The 18208-nt window shown below is 32.8% G+C and overlaps 4 protein-coding genes across 6 annotated transcripts; 3 read left to right on the top strand and 1 right to left on the bottom strand.

Moving 5' to 3' along the window:
• The first annotated feature begins 613 nt into the window (after positions 1-613).
• Positions 614-7906, top strand: LOC115709560 (uncharacterized). 2 transcript variants are annotated; one of them, XM_030637688.2, is made up of 11 exons: positions 614-1295; positions 2855-3112; positions 3294-3536; positions 3695-3844; positions 4102-5540; positions 5802-5875; positions 5967-6048; positions 6140-6265; positions 6430-6536; positions 7184-7341; positions 7432-7906. In XM_030637688.2, exons 1-11 carry the CDS (start codon positions 855-857, stop codon positions 7660-7662), a joined length of 3309 nt encoding a protein of 1102 aa, XP_030493548.2. In that variant the 5' UTR covers positions 614-854; the 3' UTR covers positions 7663-7906. The 2 variants fall into 2 exon arrangements, with proteins under 2 accessions (XP_030493548.2, XP_030493549.2); XM_030637689.2 differs by lacking the exon at positions 7432-7906 and having other exon boundaries at positions 642-1295; positions 6440-6536; positions 7184-7324.
• Positions 7907-11407: 3501 nt separating this feature from the next.
• LOC133035541 (uncharacterized mitochondrial protein AtMg00310-like) lies at positions 11408-11959 on the top strand. Its single transcript, XM_061111386.1, has one exon. The coding sequence runs from the start codon at positions 11408-11410 to the stop codon at positions 11957-11959; it is 552 nt and encodes a 183-aa protein (XP_060967369.1).
• Positions 11960-11961: 2 nt separating this feature from the next.
• Positions 11962-12527, top strand: LOC133035540 (uncharacterized). The gene is made up of 2 exons (XM_061111385.1): positions 11962-12140; positions 12308-12527. The coding sequence occupies exons 1-2, from the start codon at positions 11962-11964 to the stop codon at positions 12525-12527; spliced, it is 399 nt and encodes a 132-aa protein (XP_060967368.1).
• Positions 12528-13726: 1199 nt separating this feature from the next.
• LOC115709570 (surfeit locus protein 1) lies at positions 13727-18169 on the bottom strand. Of its 2 annotated transcripts, none has more exons than XM_030637701.2 (7): positions 17920-18164; positions 17722-17822; positions 16491-16729; positions 15981-16152; positions 15619-15902; positions 14785-14869; positions 13727-14183 (listed from the first exon to the last, which is right to left on the bottom strand). In XM_030637701.2, the coding sequence occupies exons 1-6, from the start codon at positions 18062-18064 to the stop codon at positions 14800-14802; spliced, it is 1011 nt and encodes a 336-aa protein (XP_030493561.2). In that variant the 5' UTR covers positions 18065-18164; the 3' UTR covers positions 13727-14183; positions 14785-14799. The 2 variants fall into 2 exon arrangements, with proteins under 2 accessions (XP_030493561.2, XP_060967461.1); XM_061111478.1 differs by lacking the exon at positions 13727-14183 and adding an exon at positions 14440-14590 and having other exon boundaries at positions 17920-18169.
• Positions 18170-18208: the final 39 nt, after the last annotated feature.

Here is an 18208-nt window from a genome sequence, read left to right as displayed (position 1 = left end):
AGTTTGACGTAGATAAAAATTTAAGAAACACAATTCAGTATATGTTAAAGTTCAGTGGGTATGATTTTGTAAATATCAAAGTTCGGGGAGCACGATTTAGTATGTGGATAATTGTCATATTAGCAAAATTGAATAAAATTAGACAAAAGTCCTTAAATCCAACAATATCAATAGTTCAAAAGTAATTTTTAACCACCTGAAAAGTTCAGGAACATGATTTTGTACATGTAAAAATTCAGAAGGTAAAAATCCTAATTAACATTTTAAGTTTTATTTTGACAGAAAATCAATTCAATGTAATATTTTAAAAAATACAAGATCTAATTTATCATTTATCAAAATAAAAAATATAATAATTAACTTTTGTAAAATACAATATCTGAAAGAAAATTGCTAAAAAATATCACATACCTAGCACCTTCCTCGGTGTCATAGTAATCATAATCAACTATCGAGTCTGTTATAACTTAAAAAAAAATAACTTTTAGAGAATATTGCTAATCAAAAGGCCGCACTAGACAGCGCTGATGCCAATAATAATAATATTATTGTCCCAAATAGTATTTACCAATTAATTAATTAATTAATTAATTACAACACTAATTTTTATTTAAACAAAATTAAAAATTGTTTAACAAATTAACAAAAGAGAGAGAGAGAGTCCAATCAATCATTAGACCCATTTCTCAGAAAAACCATCTCAAGCTTCATCCATGGCTAATCCTCTTCTCTCAATTCCCCCAAAACCTCCTTTCTCTCTCTAAACCTATATATGTATACAGTCCAAAATCTATAGATGCGGTTTTCGGTGTGAGTTTTTTCTGAATTTTTTCTGTTTTTTTTTTGGTTCAATTATGGCGATTGTGACCGGAGATCGGTATCTGGAGAAGCTTGTGAAGTTTGTTGAGGAACAAGCTGGTCCATTGATCGAAGGAACAATGGTTTTGAAGCTTAATCCGGCGGGTCTTCACTATGTTCAGTCTCGTCTCGAGGCTTTGTACGAGCTTGAGAGTCTTTTGGCTGGTGCTCCGGTTGATTATCTTCGTGCTTATGTCTCTGACCTTGGCGATCACCGTGCGCTTGAGCAGCTTCGTAGGATTCTTAGACTTCTTACTTCGCTTAAGGTTGTTTCTGTTCTTTCGCCTCCGACTAGGGACCCGACTCCGCTTTCGCTTTTGCCGTTTGGGAGGTTGAGGGTTTTGGAGCTTAGGGGATGTGATTTGTCTACTTCGGCTGCTAAGGGACTTCTTGAGTTGAGACATACTTTGGAGAAGATCGTTTGTCATAATTCTACTGTGAGTTTTTTGCTTTTTGTTGTTTTGGTGATTTGTTGTTGCTTGTTTGGTTGATGAGAAAATGTGGGAAAGGAAAAGAAAATTGTTGTATGAATTGAATTGAATTCGTTGTTTTTTTTAATTATTCTTTAATGATCATACGTTGTTAGAAATCTGTCATTCGAAAGTTAAGCATTTATTATTCTAAAGAGTTTTGCTTTTTTGTTTTGGTGATTGATTACTGTCTTTTTGGTTGCTGAGAAAATGTGGGAAAGGAAAAGAAAAATGTTGTATGAATTGAATTGAATGCGTTGTTGTTGTTGTTGTTGTTGTTGTTTTGTCTTAATTTAGATAAAATTTCATAGTTTAATTATTCTTTAATGATAATTTGTTGTTGTTGGAAATCTGTGATTCGAAGGTTAAGCATTTATAATTGTACTTTGAGTTCTTGTTTGGTTGCTGAGAAAATGTAGGAAAGGAAAAGAAAATTGCTGTATGTAGGAAAGGAAAAGAATAATTTTAAATATTCTTTAATGATCATATGTTGTTGGAAATCTGTGATTCGAAGATTAAGCATTTATAATTCTACTGTCAGTTTTGCTTTTTTGTTTTGGTGATTGATTACTGTCTGTTTGGTTGCTGAGAATGGGATTGGAAAAGAAAATTGTTGTATGAATTCAATGCGTTGTTGTTTTTGTCTCAATTTAGAGAAGATTTCATAATACTTTGCTGAGATTCGAAGGTTAAGCATTAATAATTTAAATGCTTTTGAATTTATTGCTTATTTAAACTTCAATTTCAGTTTGTATGAATCTTATTTGCACCTTTTTGGTAGGTTTGTAATTATAATTTGGTGTTATGTTTTTTAATTTTCTTCTTTTGGGTATTTTAGGATGCTGTTTTGTTTTTTGGTGATTTATTGTCTGGTTGGTTACAGAGAAAATGTGAGAAAGGAAATGAAAATTGTTGTATGAATTGAATGCGTTGTTTTTCGTCTCAATTTATTTAAGATTTCATAGTTTTAATTATTCTTTAATGATAATGCGTTGTTGGAAATCTGTGATTCGATGGTGAAGCATATATAATTCTTCTGTGAGTTCCTGTTTGGTTGCTGAGAAAATGTAGGACAGGAAAAGGAAATTGCTGTATGAATTGAATACGTTGTTGTGTTTGTCTCAATTTAGATAAGATTTCATAGTTTTTAACTATTCTTTAATGATAGTACGTTGTTGGAAATCTGTGATTTGAAGGTTAAGCATTTATAGTTCTACTTTGAGTTTTACTTTTCAGTTTTGGTGATTTATTACCTTCCTGTTTGGTTGCTAAGAAAATGTGGGAAAGGAAAAGAAAATTGCTGTATCAATTGAATGCGTTGTTGTTTTTGTGTCAATTTAGATAAGATTTCATAGTTTTAAATATTTTTTAATAATCATACGTTTGTTGGAATTCTGTGATTTGAAGGTTAAGCATTTATAATATAAAAGCTCTTGAATTTATTGCTTATTTAAACTTCAATTTCAGTTTGCAATTATATAATTTCGTGTTGTAAATTCTCTTTTTTCTTCTTTTGGGTATCTTAGGATGCTCTACGGCATGTCTTTGCAAGTAGGATAGCAGAAATAAAGGACTCTCCACAATGGAACCGATTATCATTTGTTTCATGCGCTTGTAATGGATTGTTACTCATGGATGAGTCTTTGCAACTTCTACCTGCTGTTGAAACACTTGACCTGAGCCGGAACAAGTTTGCCAAGGCTGATAATCTACGAAAGTGTGTCAAATTGAAGCACCTAGATCTCGGTTTCAATAACCTTAGAACAGTTTTGTCATTTAGAGAGGTACATTTTTTTGTTTGATACAGTGTTGTCACTTGCAACTTCTTAAAAGAAATTTCGATAGGAACTTCAATGGTTGACATGACTGTGTTTTATGATTTCAGTTTCATGTATTCTTTACTATGAGTTTTGTATTTGGGAAGTGTTATATTGGACCCAACACAGATGTTGTTGGACTATGCAGGTCTCCTGTCCTATTGTTAAACTTGTTTTAAGGAACAATGCTCTAACTACATTGCATGGGATTGAGAATTTGAAGTCACTTGAAGGCCTTGATGTTTCCTACAATATTATTTCCAATTTTTCAGAGTTAGAGTTCCTAGCGGGACTCCCATCTTTACGAAATTTGTGGTTGGAGGGAAATCCATTATGTTGTGCTCGATGGTATCGGCCACAAGCATTCAGCTATATCAATACATTGATCAATGTAAGTCATGCTATTACTTGGCATAAATATATTCTTGTGTTTTATTTTCTTCGGTGTGTGTTGTTAGAATGATTAGATATAGCATTTTAGCACGCATGCTTCCATCTCAACTGTCACTCCTTCTAATACTTATAATTTTCTTTAATATGGGTCTTTAGTTCAAATTGGATGATATGGAAATCAGCACCAGAGAATTTTGGAAGAGACAACTTATTATTGCCAGTAGACAGAAGCGACCTGCCAGCTTTGGGTTTTATTCTCCTGCAATATGCAATGCTAAGGGAGAAGGGTCTGTTAACAGGAGACGGGTAAGTGTTTATTATTGGAAAATCGCCTTCAAATTAAATTGTTCCTTCATTGAGTAAATTGAAGATGAATGTTAGAAGCTCAAGGTGTAAAGTCTTCTTTTTCCATTTCTAAGTTATTAGAAGATATTTTCTTTTTGGAATAAATGTTTGTTCTTTTTATCCCCGTGTTATTTTTTATATATATAATTATGTATTTAATATTTATCATTTGCTACGAACTTGGACAACTACTAACTTATCGTTATTACACTATGCAGAATAAGGTAACCCGTCTTGCTTCTATTGGGGGTGAAGGTGAAACCATATATTTATGTTCTGATCAGGACTCTGTGTCAATTGATAACGAAGTGCAAAGCAGAGAGGAGAATGTCCTATCTGATGATGATGCTGAAATACGTGATTTAATGAATAAAGTTGAACTGATGAAGAAGGAGCGTTCTGTTCTTTGGTTGCGGGAGTTTAGGGAATGGATGGATCATGATTCTGAGAATTGCATAGACCACAGTAAAAATAGTGGGACATCATCTCCAAGGGGAGAGAATTTATTGAGAATAAAGACAACTCAACGACATGTTGGTGAATGCTCAAGATATGTCTCCGACTCGGTCAAAGCTTCTGGAGATGAGAATAGTATAAGTGTTTTGGATTCTGATAGTTCCTTCATGGATACATCTTCTGGTTTGCATGCCCATCAATATTTTGATCAAATTGTTTTAATGGGCCCTACCCGTGTAATTAGTCCGAATAGCATGGGGAGAATGGATCTTAAGGAGGAGTATTCAAAAGTTTATGAAAGAGTTAACAGTTTATCTGCTCAAGCTAAAAGTTCTTTTGCTGATACCTTTGCTAATCAAGTTGGTCCTGGGATCGTTGAAAATGTAAGCATATCCCCTCTGACTACCATTGATAGTATTTCAGAATCTCATTCCTCTACACATCCCGGATCACCTCCTCAGTACCGAGAAGATATTCTTCATCGTCGTCAAAACCTAGAGGAAGAAATCCTGCAGTTATCTGCTGATTCATATTCAGTGGCTTCATCAGATAGTAATACTAGTTGTAGCGACGAGGATTCATATGCCTTTGGGCCAATGTCTGATGTTGATCAGTCACCCAATGGAAAATCGTTGAAGACAATTTTTGACTTGCATGCCTGTTTGGAAAGTTTTGAACACAAGTATTGTGACCCAACTCATCAAATTTCTCAAGTAAGAGAAAATGGTCAGTGTTCAGCTGATTCTCGTGATGTTGTTAAAGATCAGTCCATTAAATCACGCGGCAATGATTGTCTTGAGGATGAAGAGGGTGGAGATACCCGTGCTTTCAACCAAAAGGATGATTTATTAAGGAAGAAAAAAGGCAAAAGAAAAACAAAAAGAAGAGTCGTTCCGCTGGTAAATGATAATAATTTGGTTGGGAAGGTAGAAACATGCCAAAAATCAAATGGCGAACTTGATTGTCATAAAGCAGAAATGGTAAAAGATCAACATGTTGGTGAAGAGAATCAAGTGTTAACAAGTGTTGACAGAACTAAGCTAAATTATGATGCTGATGGGTTTCCGTCATGTAGAGGGAATGATGATTTTATCGAGAAATATTTCAATTCAAATGTAGCAGATTCAAGAAATGATGAAATTTGCTCGCAGTATATGCGTTGCTACTGTATACTTGAGAAGGATTCTGTGTTCGGAGAAAGGTGACTTTTCCCGAAACTCTTCAAATCATTTTCAGATGTGTTTAATTGGGTTAGTTGTTGATACGGGTTGTCTAATAATTTGCTGAACATCTTTTAAACATGTGAATTAAGAATGTCTTTTTTTTTGGTTGACAGTGAAGTTTTTCCCATCATTGTTTGTTTAGTTTGATCATGTGTACAAGATGTATTTATTTATTTCTTGTATTAATGTCAATCTTCCAAAATGGCGTAATTTATTGTTATTATTATATTTATGTGCAGAGATGTGGCTCTTGTAATGAGCAGTGAAAAGAAGCTATACATTTTCCTTGTTTGCACCACAAGTGATGGATCAGGTTGGTCTTGGACTTTTTCTTTTCAAGGTTAATAATGATGATAGTTGTTCTGATTTGTGTTTGCTGAAGCTTAGCATAATATATTTTGCAGAAAGTGTCTCAAGTTTAATGGCTTGCCATAATGTTCAAAACATCAGTGAAGTCTTAGTTGGTATGGGACTTCAGGTTGTAAGGTTAGTCGGTTTATTATATATATTTATTTTAAATAATTGAACTTATAGAAATTCACTTCTCTGATGATATACTCTTCTTCGGTTGAGGCAGGGTGTCTATTGAGGAGAGTGCAACCTACCTATTTATTACCAGAAGTACTGAAGAATTAAGACAATTACTTTGTACCTTACAAATTTTCGATTCGTTTGGAGTCGATAACAAGTGTTCATTTAGAAGGTAAACTAACCATTTATTTTCACATGAATATTATAAACTCACATAGGAGTGGTGGTTTAGTGTTCTGCATTGTCTCTGACATTGAAATTTTTAGAAGTGTTTAATAGTTCACTATATACCTTTTCTTTGTTATGATATACTGGTTTTGGAAATTTAAATGGCAGTTTGGAGCAGGTTCAGGTTGAATTGTTCGAAAAACAAATACTCGGTGGTTCAAAAGTGAGCATATTCCAATATTCTATGGTTCTCTTTTGGCATGGCAACCATAGAGGTATGCCTTAAGCAGTCAAATTATTTTACCAGTTTTGTGATTTGATGTCTAAATAATTGTCTTGAGCATCGTTTTTCACTGTGTTGTTAGGGTTGTACATAACCAATGACTTGTGTCTTTAACTTCCAACGATATTACAACTATCTAGATAGAATTCACATAAAACTAGCCTATGAGAGAAGGGTTCATAGGACCCTAAGCTCGAGAAATACCAAACCGAGTAACATCTAGCAGTATGAAGATTTCTGCCCAAAATCTAAGTTCCATCTCTACTCACAATTCTTAGAGAATTCATCTTCCGAGCTAAGTTGTCCATGTTGTCCGTTACCTCGCAAATGACTTCACTCAGATCACATTAAATGGTATTGGCTATGATATCCTATTGTTACTTACAACTACTTAGGTAAAACTCATCTCACAAAACACTAACCCATGAGAAGAGAAGGGTGCTCCATTTTTAGTAGAAGCAGGATTCGAACACAGTAAAAAAAAAAAAAAAAGTAAAACATTTTCAATACAATTGTTCTTCTATTTGGCTCGATCGAACTTCTTACTGGTTGTAAAGTTTGAGCTTTAATGAAATTCAGCACCCGTTAAATTTCTAATATTTATTCATTGGTAATGAGAATTCTATTCAAATTGTACAGAGGGTTCATGGCTTCCAAGATCATTGTTTGTTATCGGTGTCCATCTGATTATGTGCGTTGAAGACCTAGCGAAGTTCGCCTCTCTTTCAGTGGATGCACACTCACCGTCATACTTCTCGCTTGATTCATGTTGCTCAATTGACAGCATATCTGAGATTGTAAGTAATGTTTTCTCTATGATTGACATTAATTGTTCTTTGCCTTGTCCCGAAATTCGCTAAAATCTGTCAACCATTTCACATTTTCAGGTTGTAGAGGAAGAGGAGAATCAGTGCGTAACCTTATCCCTTTCCCGCCCAACACCGCACCCTCTCGGTTCTTCCTTATCATCTTATACTGGCAAAAAGGTAGAAACCTCGTCAAACAAAGAAAAAACAATATGGAAACTCAAGTGGTTCTCAAAAGACAATATGTTCAATTTCGTATCTTTGTTAAAGGCGTTACACGAAGAAGCACAAGCTCATCGCCTTTGCCAGTAAGATACATCCCTTGAAACCCGTCATCCTTTTTTCGTATAATTTCATTTCATTTCCAATTCAATTTATTCTTTGATTTGAGATTTTGCTGTTTTGATTTGATTTTAGCTTTTCTTCTTTGGTTGAGTATAGTGTTTGTTTGGGCTATTTCTTTAGCAGTAGATCGATCTTGTGTAATGTACAAAATTTGTACAGTGTAAAATCATGGCAAATTGACTTTTAAGTATAATATTAGTACTTTATGATATTTTCTCTTGTATAATAATAATAATAACAACTCAAAGAGGGAACTTTTTATTGGGTTTTTTTTTTCTTTTTTCTTTTTTTTTTTACATTTTAAAGTATTTTTTTATATATATTTTTAAGAAAATTTACATATCTACATAACAATCAACGGAATAATTTAATTCGCAATTAAAATTCACATAGAAATTACTAACTATCGGAGCATGGAAACGGTAAATTTTAAAATATATATATATATATATATATACTAGTTAGAAGTTACGTGCCAAGACACGTAAATATTAGTTTTCAAGTTACGCCCACACAAGCCCGGAGAAAACCGAAGGAGCAAAAGAAACTATGTTTGAATCGAAATTAATCTTTTTTTAAAAAAAAAATAAAATAAAAACTGAGGTATACTTACAGTTGCATGGTAGAGAGGTTGATACAAAAATACCTTAAAATTTGAAAATTATATCAGAAGAGAAAAAAAAATCTTACACTTCTAACGAAGTGGCTGCAATTGAAAATAGTAGAAACTTAATGTATAAATTTGATGTCATTTAATGATTAATTAGGCAAAAACATTAGAAAAAATTTCTTACATTGGGAGCTATGATTGCAATTTTGTTCTAAAGAAACCATGTTTGAATCGAAATTAATCTTTTTTTTTTAAAAAAAAAAACTAAGATATACTTACAGTTGCATGGTAGACCAAAAAACACAACAATTACGACAATCATTAAACCAAAAAAAAAATGATAGTTACCTTCACCATCGATCAAATCTCTGCTGGCCGTCGAGCCTCGGTGAAATCAATATCAAAAGACCGCTCCAAAAAAAGATCAACCACGTACATGCTTTGCTTTATTTTAGTTGCTATATAATTTAACTTTTAATGACATAACAAATAATCATACATAATTTAATTTATTTTTTTTCATCTCTTTATGAACACCCAAAATAGATATAATTTCCTTTTCTATACCAGATACTAAATTTAGTAATACATATTACCTTTTTGACAATAGTTAGTTTTTGATTTACCACTGATAGACCACCCGGTGGAAGCCTAGGTGCACCAGTGACAAGGCGGCGAGAAGGCCTTCTTTGTTCGGTGTGAACTCTCCCATAATCTCAAGCAACTATGAACTATGAACTTTCACTATTAGCACATTTGCATAGTGATGATAAGTGATAGTAATGAAGTTACTGATTTCAAATGCATTTACCTCCCACATGATCTCTCTACGCCCACAAAGTAGACAATCCAACTCATATGGTGTGAATATTTGTAAAGATGAGATGTCAAATACCTGACTGTTATGAAGAGTATAAAAAGTACTTAAATGTAAAAAAGCAACATCGTGGAGAAGAGATGATATAAACACTACAAAGTAAAACTAACTATAAACTGTCACATCATAGTGTAAACATGATTGTGATTATGTGTACAAAATATTATAAAGAAAAAGAAACTAACATGATAGAGTAGCAGATGATACAAACAGTGTGAATCAAAAATTATGTCACATGTTTGGGACAACTACCTACCTATCAGATTGACAAATTCAGGATCTTCTTCAAAACTAAATGTGCATAAAGGCACATGTACCTAAAGCCTACATATTCATATTGTTCACTATAAAAACTATGCATTTGCACTTATCCTTTTAGCTTATTATTAAAATTCACTCTAAAACAAAATAAACACCGTCATTACCCACTTCTCTGATAATAAACTTTTACCAAAACCAAGAAGGATCACAAATATACCTAAAATTTCCTAAGTAATATTGAATAAAGAACCTATAGTTGGTCCCAATTACATTGAAAAAGAGAATAATGATGCATATGAAATGACGATTATGTTGTTAATTAGATCCAAAAAGATGTAAACATGTCATGAGCAATATAAACTTACAATCGTAATTTAAACCAACAACTTTATTTTACCTAATTGAAACTGGCCTAAATGCTTCCAAACACCACGCAATTCCAATCTTGACTGTTGAATCAACAACCAGGGATTACACAATATTCACAACAAATTCAAACAATATTCTCGTTATTTCTTGGAAGACAATTTTCCATCTCTTTATGTACACCAAAAACAAATCCAATTTTCGAAAGAAAAAAAATCCAATCACGATCAAACCTTTACAAAATTCGAATCCATATAATTGAGAACTAAAAGTAAAATCTCTACAATTGTCATCCCTAACATGGTATCTCGCATTCTATATATGCTCTCTACTACCATTTTGAACGACTATTTGTTTCAAAAATCCCAAATGAACTCAATACCAACAGGGAAGCCAATCCAGGTTGAACCCAAATCTTTTTCAATCGTAGACTCCAACCGAAGGAATTTTATTTAAAAATTTAAAAATGGTAGGATTTGTTAGAGAGATATGTGGGTAAGATATTTTTTTTAATTTAAAAAAAGATTGTTTAATTTTTTGGGTTTAATTATTGGGTTTATTTATTTGTTAACGTTTAAAGTTAACAGTCTGTTAAGTTAATCGTGTAAGGCTAAATAAAAAAAAGAATCGTTAAACCAAGAATTGCCGTTAGATAGACACTTTTAATATATAAAGATATACTAGTATATTGTTACGTGCGATGCACGTATGCTATGTTTTATATTAAGTATTATATTATGAGTTCGGAAGGAAATAAATGAATCAAAAATAAATAATATTTAATTTAGAGAGATTTGAATAATAAATTTAAATTAAACTTTTATTTATTTTTTGAAATTTGAATTTAGCCGTGTAAAAAAATTTCAAAAATAGTTGTTAGAGAGATATGTGGGTAAGATATTTTTTTAATTTAAAAAAAGATTGTTTAATTTTTTGGGTTTAATTATTGGGTTTATTTATTTGTTAACGTTTAACGTTAACTGTTAAGTTAATCGTGTAATAAAGGCACATTAAGTATTTTTTTTTTAGAGATTCTTAATATTTATTCAAAAAGAAAAAAAAAATGTTACTTGTAATGACAAAGTATGAAAAATTACACGTGGCAATGGATTTTTTCTCATGGAAATTTGATTAAATTATAAAATTTTATTAATAGTAATTAGTTAAAATAATATCTTGTAATTTAATTGGGAATTTTTTTTTATTAAAGACACGATTAGAATTAAAATTAAAAAAAAATAAAATAATCAATGGTTTAATTTTTCAGATCGTTTGAAAAAAAAATTAGATGAAAAAGATTACAGCATTATAGTTAACTTAGTTTTATTCACTGCTCAAAAAATACAACAGAAAATATTGTAGCAGGTTTAACCTCGTAGTTTGAGTACTCAACTATTATCTAAGGTACGTAATTGTACTACTAACAATCTTTTTAGTCGTAAAAAATTTGTTATTCCCACTAAATTGGGGTATTTCTTTTATTATCGGTACTTGGAAAAACTATAATTTTGATATAATTATAGATATTTTTTTTTTAAAAAAAAAAATTGAATGATTTTCAATAAAGGATATTTACGGTGAAACTTCTTTAATATTTGATGTCTGTGTTTCTTCTTCCGGTTAAGACTGTTTCACACCTTGAGAGCTTAATGTCAAAGTACTGGTGGGGGTCCTCTAATAATAGAACAAAAGGTGTCAGTTGGTTTAGTTGGCGTCGGCTTTGTAGAAGCAAGAATTCAGGTGGGATTGGCTTTCGTAATTTGCGGGATTACAATCTTTCCTTGTTAGGAAAGCAGGGATGGCGTCTTCTTCTGTATGAAGATTCTCTCGTGGGACGTATTTACAAGGCCCGATACTTTTCAAATGGTAATTTTCTTACGGTTGAGATAGGTCCGAACCCAAGTTTTATTTGGCGGAGTGTGTTTGAGTCACAACGACTGGTTCGTGATGGTGCTAGAAGGAGAATCGGGTCTGGTGTGTCTACCCCTGTGCTTAATGTCCATTGGCTGGTTTCTGATGTGAACCCTTGTGTCATTTCTAGACATCCTGTGTTGGCTCATAGCACAGTCTCGCAGTTGATGCACATCGATCGTAAGCAATGGGATCTTGAGGTCTTACATGATTTGTTTGAGGCAAGGGATATGAGTTGATAATGGAGGTTCCTCTAAGTGATAATATTAATGTTGATTCTTGGTTTTGGGGTAAAGAGTCGAATGGGTTTTACTCGGTTAAGAGCTCCTACCACTATCTTCAAGAATTGAAAGGTGAATGGGGTGTTCAGTTGGAGTCTAACTTATGGAAGGTTCTTTGGAAAGTTAAAGTCCCCCCAAGGTTCTTCACTTCGCTTGGAAAGCTATCTCGGGGTGTCTCCCAACTCGTACCCAATTGCGTACAAAATATGTTCTTGTTGATCCTCGCTGTGTATTTTGTAATTTTGATGAAGAAACTATTTTTCATGTTTTGGTTGGCTGCCATTTTGCTCAATCATGTTGGCATAGGTCGGGTGTGGGGTTACATTTTTGTGCAGAATCTACCTTCGCCGATTGGTTTAAGGCATTTCTGTCAGGAGGTAGAGTGGCTTTGGTGGATGAGCTCTTGATGGTAGCATGGGGTATTTGGAAAGCTCGAAATGAGCTTCTTTGGCAGGGTCGTTCTTCTCAGGCTGCGGATGTGGTTCGAGTGGCAAGGTCGTGTCATTCTAGTTGGCTGTTGGCTTAAGAGAACAGGTTTGAACCGATGTTGTTTGATGCTACTGTTGTTGGTAGCAGTATTTGTTGGGTAAAGCCGCCTGTTGGGAAGCTGAAGATCAACAAGGATGGAGCGATTTTTGAGGCAACAACTCAATATGGTATGGGCATGGTCATTAGGGATTGTCATGGGAAGTTAATCGAAGCTAGTTCCTCTTTGCATTCTGGGGCTTGTCAGCCGACTGTGGCTGAAGTATTGAGCGTTAAGGAGGCCCTTAGTTGGTTGAAGTCGAAGAACTTGTCCAATGTGCTAGTTGAGACAGATTGTATTGCTGTTGTTCAAGCTCTTAATAGCTCGGTTGCTCTTCCATCAGTTTTTGGTTTGTTTGTTCAGGAGTGTCAATTGATTCTTTCTTCTTTACATAATGTTTCTATTTATTACGTTAAACGATCTGCTAACAAAGCCGCACATTGTGTTGCTCGCAGTGCTTGTTTTTGGTCTGATCGTCTTTTTACTAAGAGCAATGTTCCACATGCTCTTCAGTCTATTGTGATAGCGGATATTGCTGTTTAATGAATTAATTTTTGTTCAAAAAAATATTTGTAATTGTTACACATATGACTTAAAAATAAATGACAGTAAAAATATCTTATTATTTTGTTGTAGTTGTACCCTTAAGTGGCAACTAAGTTCGTTAAGTTCAAAAATTCATTTCAAACTATGTAAATTGTTGTAAATATTTTCTTCTAATTATATTTTGCTCATTTTATTTTAAAAAAAAAATACAATTTGTTTATGTGATTATAAATTACAGTACAATTGCTTATTAATTTTAAACTACTTAAAATTTAGTTTATTGATATTAAAAATACAAACAGTAACTCTAAGAATGCATATACATACTCTCATAATTTATTATTAGACTGATATTTATGTATTTTTTTTATTAGTACTAAATTAACATCATATTAGTGCTCTATACCAACAAAATGTTTAAATAAATAATTAGAATGCAACTACAAGAGATGTATGCAACGATTTTTATAATTCAAGTAAAGTTTCTGCAACAGAAAAAAATTCAAAAAGTAAAACTCTACAAATGTCATAGTTTTAAAGTGTATAAATCCTATTTATTTAATTAATTGATTTTTTAAAACAGCCAAAGATCAATCATCTTCTTTCAAATTCCCCTACTTTTATGTCATGTTAGAGAGTAGAGGATCAAACAATTATTAATCAATGACAACTTAAGTACATAGAAACTAATTTAAGTGTAAAGTACATTAAATATTAATTTAAGTACATCAAACCAAGCTTCCTACATAGCAAAACCAAAAGAAGACAAAATATGTAGCCATTATTATTAATTAATTAGTATTAAAAATGTAATGCCTTTCTATATCTTTGCTAAGAAAAAAGAGAATAAATGGGAGTAGGGGCAATAACAATAAGCCTCATCATCATCACCTTGTCAAGAAATTGGCCATTTTCCACAAATTTCATGGAAAGTGGTATAAGTGTGTTCATATATATTGTACTCAAAATCTTATTTATTTGGAGCTCTTTTCTTATCCGCAAACCTTCAAAAAAACGACATGAAAGTTCAAATACAATGTAAGTAGTAAGTACACCTTTCTCTTTAACCTTTCTCGTCTTTCGCTATAAATCTTTCTGCATCGAAAATTGCTGAAAATGGAAAAGGGTCGCGATTTAGTGTCAACTAGACATACTTTCACCCTTATATCTTTTTTTCTTTCTATACAAAAGGCTCCCAAATTAAGAACAATACAATTTCAGAGAACTTAAGTAAGAACATCACTTTTGCTCTTATCATAGGAACATTTTCTATGTTCGGTAATTAGAGAAATTATATCTCAATTTTTTTACATATACATAATATTGTATAGTTATGAAATTCCAAATAATTTAGTTGTATATGTAATAAAAAAAACGTAACTATTTGAATCTTATTTTCAGCACCATAATTTATTTAGAATTTTTCGAAAACAAACAAAATGCCTACTATAATTATAATGTACATTGTCATATTATAAAAATATCGAATTCTGTATTGGGATCCTAAGGTTCAAGATCTGCAAACCAACCAATTCATTGTAGAATATGATCAGTTATTTTCCTTTTCAATCAAGAGCTAAAGCTAAACATTACTAATGGAAAAGAAAATATGGTCAATATGATGAGTACATTAACATGAAGAAATGGAATTAGCAAGTATAGTTGCAAATCAATTCTCTCAGAACAAAGGAGAGGAAGATGAAATTCTTACCATATGAATAATTTGCTATCTTCTGCTCTTTTTCGGTCTTACTCTCTTGAAAGCCATAAATGTAACTGCAGCCGATAAGGAATACCTGCATTGGAGAAATTTGTTAAAGAGATAATGCAAGACTTTCCAATGAAATGAAAGTGAGTTTTTCTTCTTCTTTTTAATGGTTCTAAACAAGTCTCGATAAGCTGTCACAATCAGGCAATTCGTTAAAAGAGATATCTGATCGATCTGTCTTTCAATAATTATCTCTGATCAAGACTTTTACATACTCAAAAGAGAAACAATCACAGAAATGTATGGAGCTTTTACCCAATGCAACATTATAGATAATCCACATCATTATTGTTCTATGAAAGTACCAATAATCACTAGGTAAGCAAACTAGGTAGGCCTTGGTTTGGGATTTCGGTAGCTGATTTGTCATGTCGGTAGTGGCTGAGATGAAATGTTTTGAGGGAGCCGTCCTATTAGTCCTAAGGTGTTAGTTAACACCAGTTAGGAGGTGTGTTAGTGTATAAATAGAAAGGCTGAGTAATTGTAAGGGGGAAAGAATTGTGTTTCTAACAAAGGGAGTAAAAGATTACTCGGGGAGATACCAAACTGTCTCGAAAAGTTTGAAACTTTGTAATTTTCTCTTTGAAAACGCCTTTCTAATTCTTTCAAGAACTGAACTAGAATAGTAACACAAATAGGTGTTATATCAAATTCAGAACAATTGTCATTTCCCACAAATTGGGCAATCAAAAAAATCTAACTGCTATGGCTGAACTTTGTGACATGACAGAGGAAATGTCTATATAGCAAGAATACTTGAAGAATCAGCATACTTACCATGTAAATGTATAGTTTAAATGATCCTGAGGCATAACTGAACTTCGAATCACAGTATTCACATCCTTCGGTAAAGGGTAAGGATTACTTGGATTAACGTTTTCATTGATATCTTCAATGTAAACAGTATTCTCAGCAAGTCCACATGTGCGAGCAATTGCAGGAACATCGACATAGAACCACTGATTCGAGTTTGGTTCATTTGCTGGAACGAATATGCTTGGCTTTTCACTCTCACGAACTATACCAACAACTTCAACAGAAGGAACGGCAGGAGCATGATCCTGTCAAGTTTTAAAGATGTAATCTTGAATATTTCTTCGTCGTTGATAATTGCAATACGAAACTGTTAGAAAAACTACCTGAACTTTTGTAGGCTTTGTTTTCCATAGCCTCCACCATGAGCTTCTTTCACCCTCTTGAACGTCGTGAGTTTCTTGTTTCGATTGTTGATCACCATGTGAGACTTCTAAGAACTTTTCTTTCCAACTTCGGGGAACCCATCCTCTATTAACTAGAATCGGTGATGGGACGCTGGAAAAAGGCGATTTAAAAAACAAAAGAAAAGAGTTTGAGCTCAACTATTAGTTTGGTAACAAAATGAAACTATTTGCAAAGAGTGTTAAGTTACAATAAGAACATGAAATCTAATGCTAGTGAGAACTTAGGTGATAAGCTAGGAAATTAGATTTTTTTCTAATAGTAAACCTGAGAAAACCTTGATACTCATTCCATTGAGTAGTAGTGGTGCTCAAGATTTCTCATTTTTATTTGAAAAAAGCAGAGATCCAAGTGTGCAATACTTGATGATGGAACTTGGAAATTTACTCAAGAAACAAACCGAAAATTTCTATGGTTACTGAAGTATGTACCTGTCAGGGCAGTTGGGTATTGGCAGAAGGGGTGTAATGACATAGTAACCATTTTCTGTTACTCCAGAAATACTTCTTGAACGAGGACCGATATAGATTGATTTTTCTTCGTCGAAATGTCCTTTGCATACGACCTTTCTAAACTCCAACGAGTCTAATCCTTCATTTGGTTGAAACACACTGTTCCATTTCAATGGTTCCAATTCCAATCTCTTCTGTCTATATTCCAACATCTTTATCTGTAACAATAAACATTTTCCTTAAAGTAAGTCCTTGTCTAACTATTGAAAATCTTTATTATCAGTTGTAATAGTTTACATTGCTTCTCAACAATGGAAATACAGAACAACAAAACAAGGACTAATCTGCATAAGAATGAAGAAGACATGGAAGCAAATTCCCCCAAAATACAGAAAAGAAAAAGATTATGAAAAAATTGAAAACAAAGGCTGCACAAAAATAGAGAGGGCCTATAAAATGTAAAATGGCATTCTTCATTACTCAGAGGGGTATTCAACTAATGTAGAAGATCTCACTACAATTATTGTCTAAACATGCATATATTTTCATGACATTTATCCCTAACAAGAATTATGAATGGAGTTATCCATGTGTTCTTAGAAATGACTCAATATTCTTATATTTAATCCATCTGTGACACTAGACTTAAACAATATCCCCTCGAGATGGTAGCTATTTTTTGCTTGCCAATCTTGAATTACTGGATCACAAGTGACCCTTTATCTGCTCATGCTTGCTCGCTTGTTTTGTTCTCGTGGACTTACCTTATTTTTTTTGAGACAATGTGGATCAAATACCCGCTTAAGGATATGACTCTTGACAAGAATCTTAGAGTTCCATGTCAAATCTATTTAGTGATTGAGTTACCAAATTCTTATAAACTACTCAATATTCTAAAACTGGTTCCTTCCATATGGTGAGACACTATACTCAATTGTCCCCATTGAAAAAACACTTAGTCTAAATTATGCAATTAAAACATATAAATAAATGACAAAGCATGATAAGTTGCTGGCATTCATATTACAAAACCGGACGATTATTCAATATATATTTTGCTCAATACCATAAAGCTAAAACCATAGAGAATTATAATAACTTTCAATACACAAAAACAAAAGCTTACGAATTGCAACATAGTTTGATATAACAAAGAACCTAACAAAAAACAATCATATATATTATATATGTAATAACAAAAGAACAACACCTTATCTTGTCTTCTGAATATTTGCCAAGTACCAAGACCAAAAGTAATAGCTCCAGGAAGAAAAAGCAACCATTTTGACCATCTCTTTCGATTTTCTTGCTCTAATTTAAAATACCCATTAACCCAAATACAACAATGATTAGTAAAAAACCATTCTTTATTAATTATAAGAAGAAAAAAAAAATCACAAAAACTCACCAGAAGAGTGAAGAGAAGATGTCAACTGAGATTGAGATTGAGATTGAACTGTGGAGGAAATTGCAGGTGAAGAGCTGTAAAAGACTTCCCAATGACTCCGTCGAAGCTTGGTTATGGATTTAACAATGGTGGTGGTCGTCGTCATATGGATCTAACGTGATTTCATGATACAAAAGTTTGGTTTTTTATTGAAAAAGGTTAGATTTTTGGAGATGGAAGATGAGGGCTTAAGGGGTTTTACGTACTGATGTAATAATGGGCCTTTTAAAGTTGGGCCAGACTTCAAAAG

The sequence above is a fragment of the Cannabis sativa genome, chromosome 3 (genome assembly GCF_029168945.1).
Source record: "Cannabis sativa cultivar Pink pepper isolate KNU-18-1 chromosome 3, ASM2916894v1, whole genome shotgun sequence".
NCBI lineage: Eukaryota > Viridiplantae > Streptophyta > Magnoliopsida > Rosales > Cannabaceae > Cannabis > Cannabis sativa.
Note: the sequence above shows the minus strand (reverse complement) of the source record. Positions and strands in the feature narration are given on the sequence as shown.

Excerpts from the sequence above, each read along its gene's own strand:
- LOC115709560 (XM_030637688.2), top strand. The coding sequence starts at position 855 with ATGGCGATTGTGACCGGAGATCGGTATCTGGAGAAGCTTGTGAAGTTT. Across the intron at positions 1,296-2,854 it reads TCGTTTGTCATAATTCTACT|GATGCTCTACGGCATGTCTT; the intron begins GTGAGTTTTTTG and ends TGGGTATCTTAG. Across the intron at positions 3,537-3,694 it reads ATATCAATACATTGATCAAT|TTCAAATTGGATGATATGGA; the intron begins GTAAGTCATGCT and ends ATGGGTCTTTAG.
- LOC133035541 (XM_061111386.1), top strand. The coding sequence starts at position 11,408 with ATGTCTGTGTTTCTTCTTCCGGTTAAGACTGTTTCACACCTTGAGAGC.
- LOC133035540 (XM_061111385.1), top strand. The coding sequence starts at position 11,962 with ATGGAGGTTCCTCTAAGTGATAATATTAATGTTGATTCTTGGTTTTGG. Across the intron at positions 12,141-12,307 it reads AAAGTTAAAGTCCCCCCAAG|GTCGGGTGTGGGGTTACATT; the intron begins GTTCTTCACTTC and ends ATGTTGGCATAG.
- LOC115709570 (XM_061111478.1), bottom strand. The coding sequence starts at position 18,064 with ATGACGACGACCACCACCATTGTTAAATCCATAACCAAGCTTCGACGG. Across the intron at positions 16,730-17,721 it reads TATTCAGAAGACAAGATAAG|ATAAAGATGTTGGAATATAG; the intron begins GTGTTGTTCTTT and ends TTATTGTTACAG. Across the intron at positions 15,903-15,980 it reads CAAAGCCTACAAAAGTTCAG|GATCATGCTCCTGCCGTTCC; the intron begins GTAGTTTTTCTA and ends AAAACTTGACAG.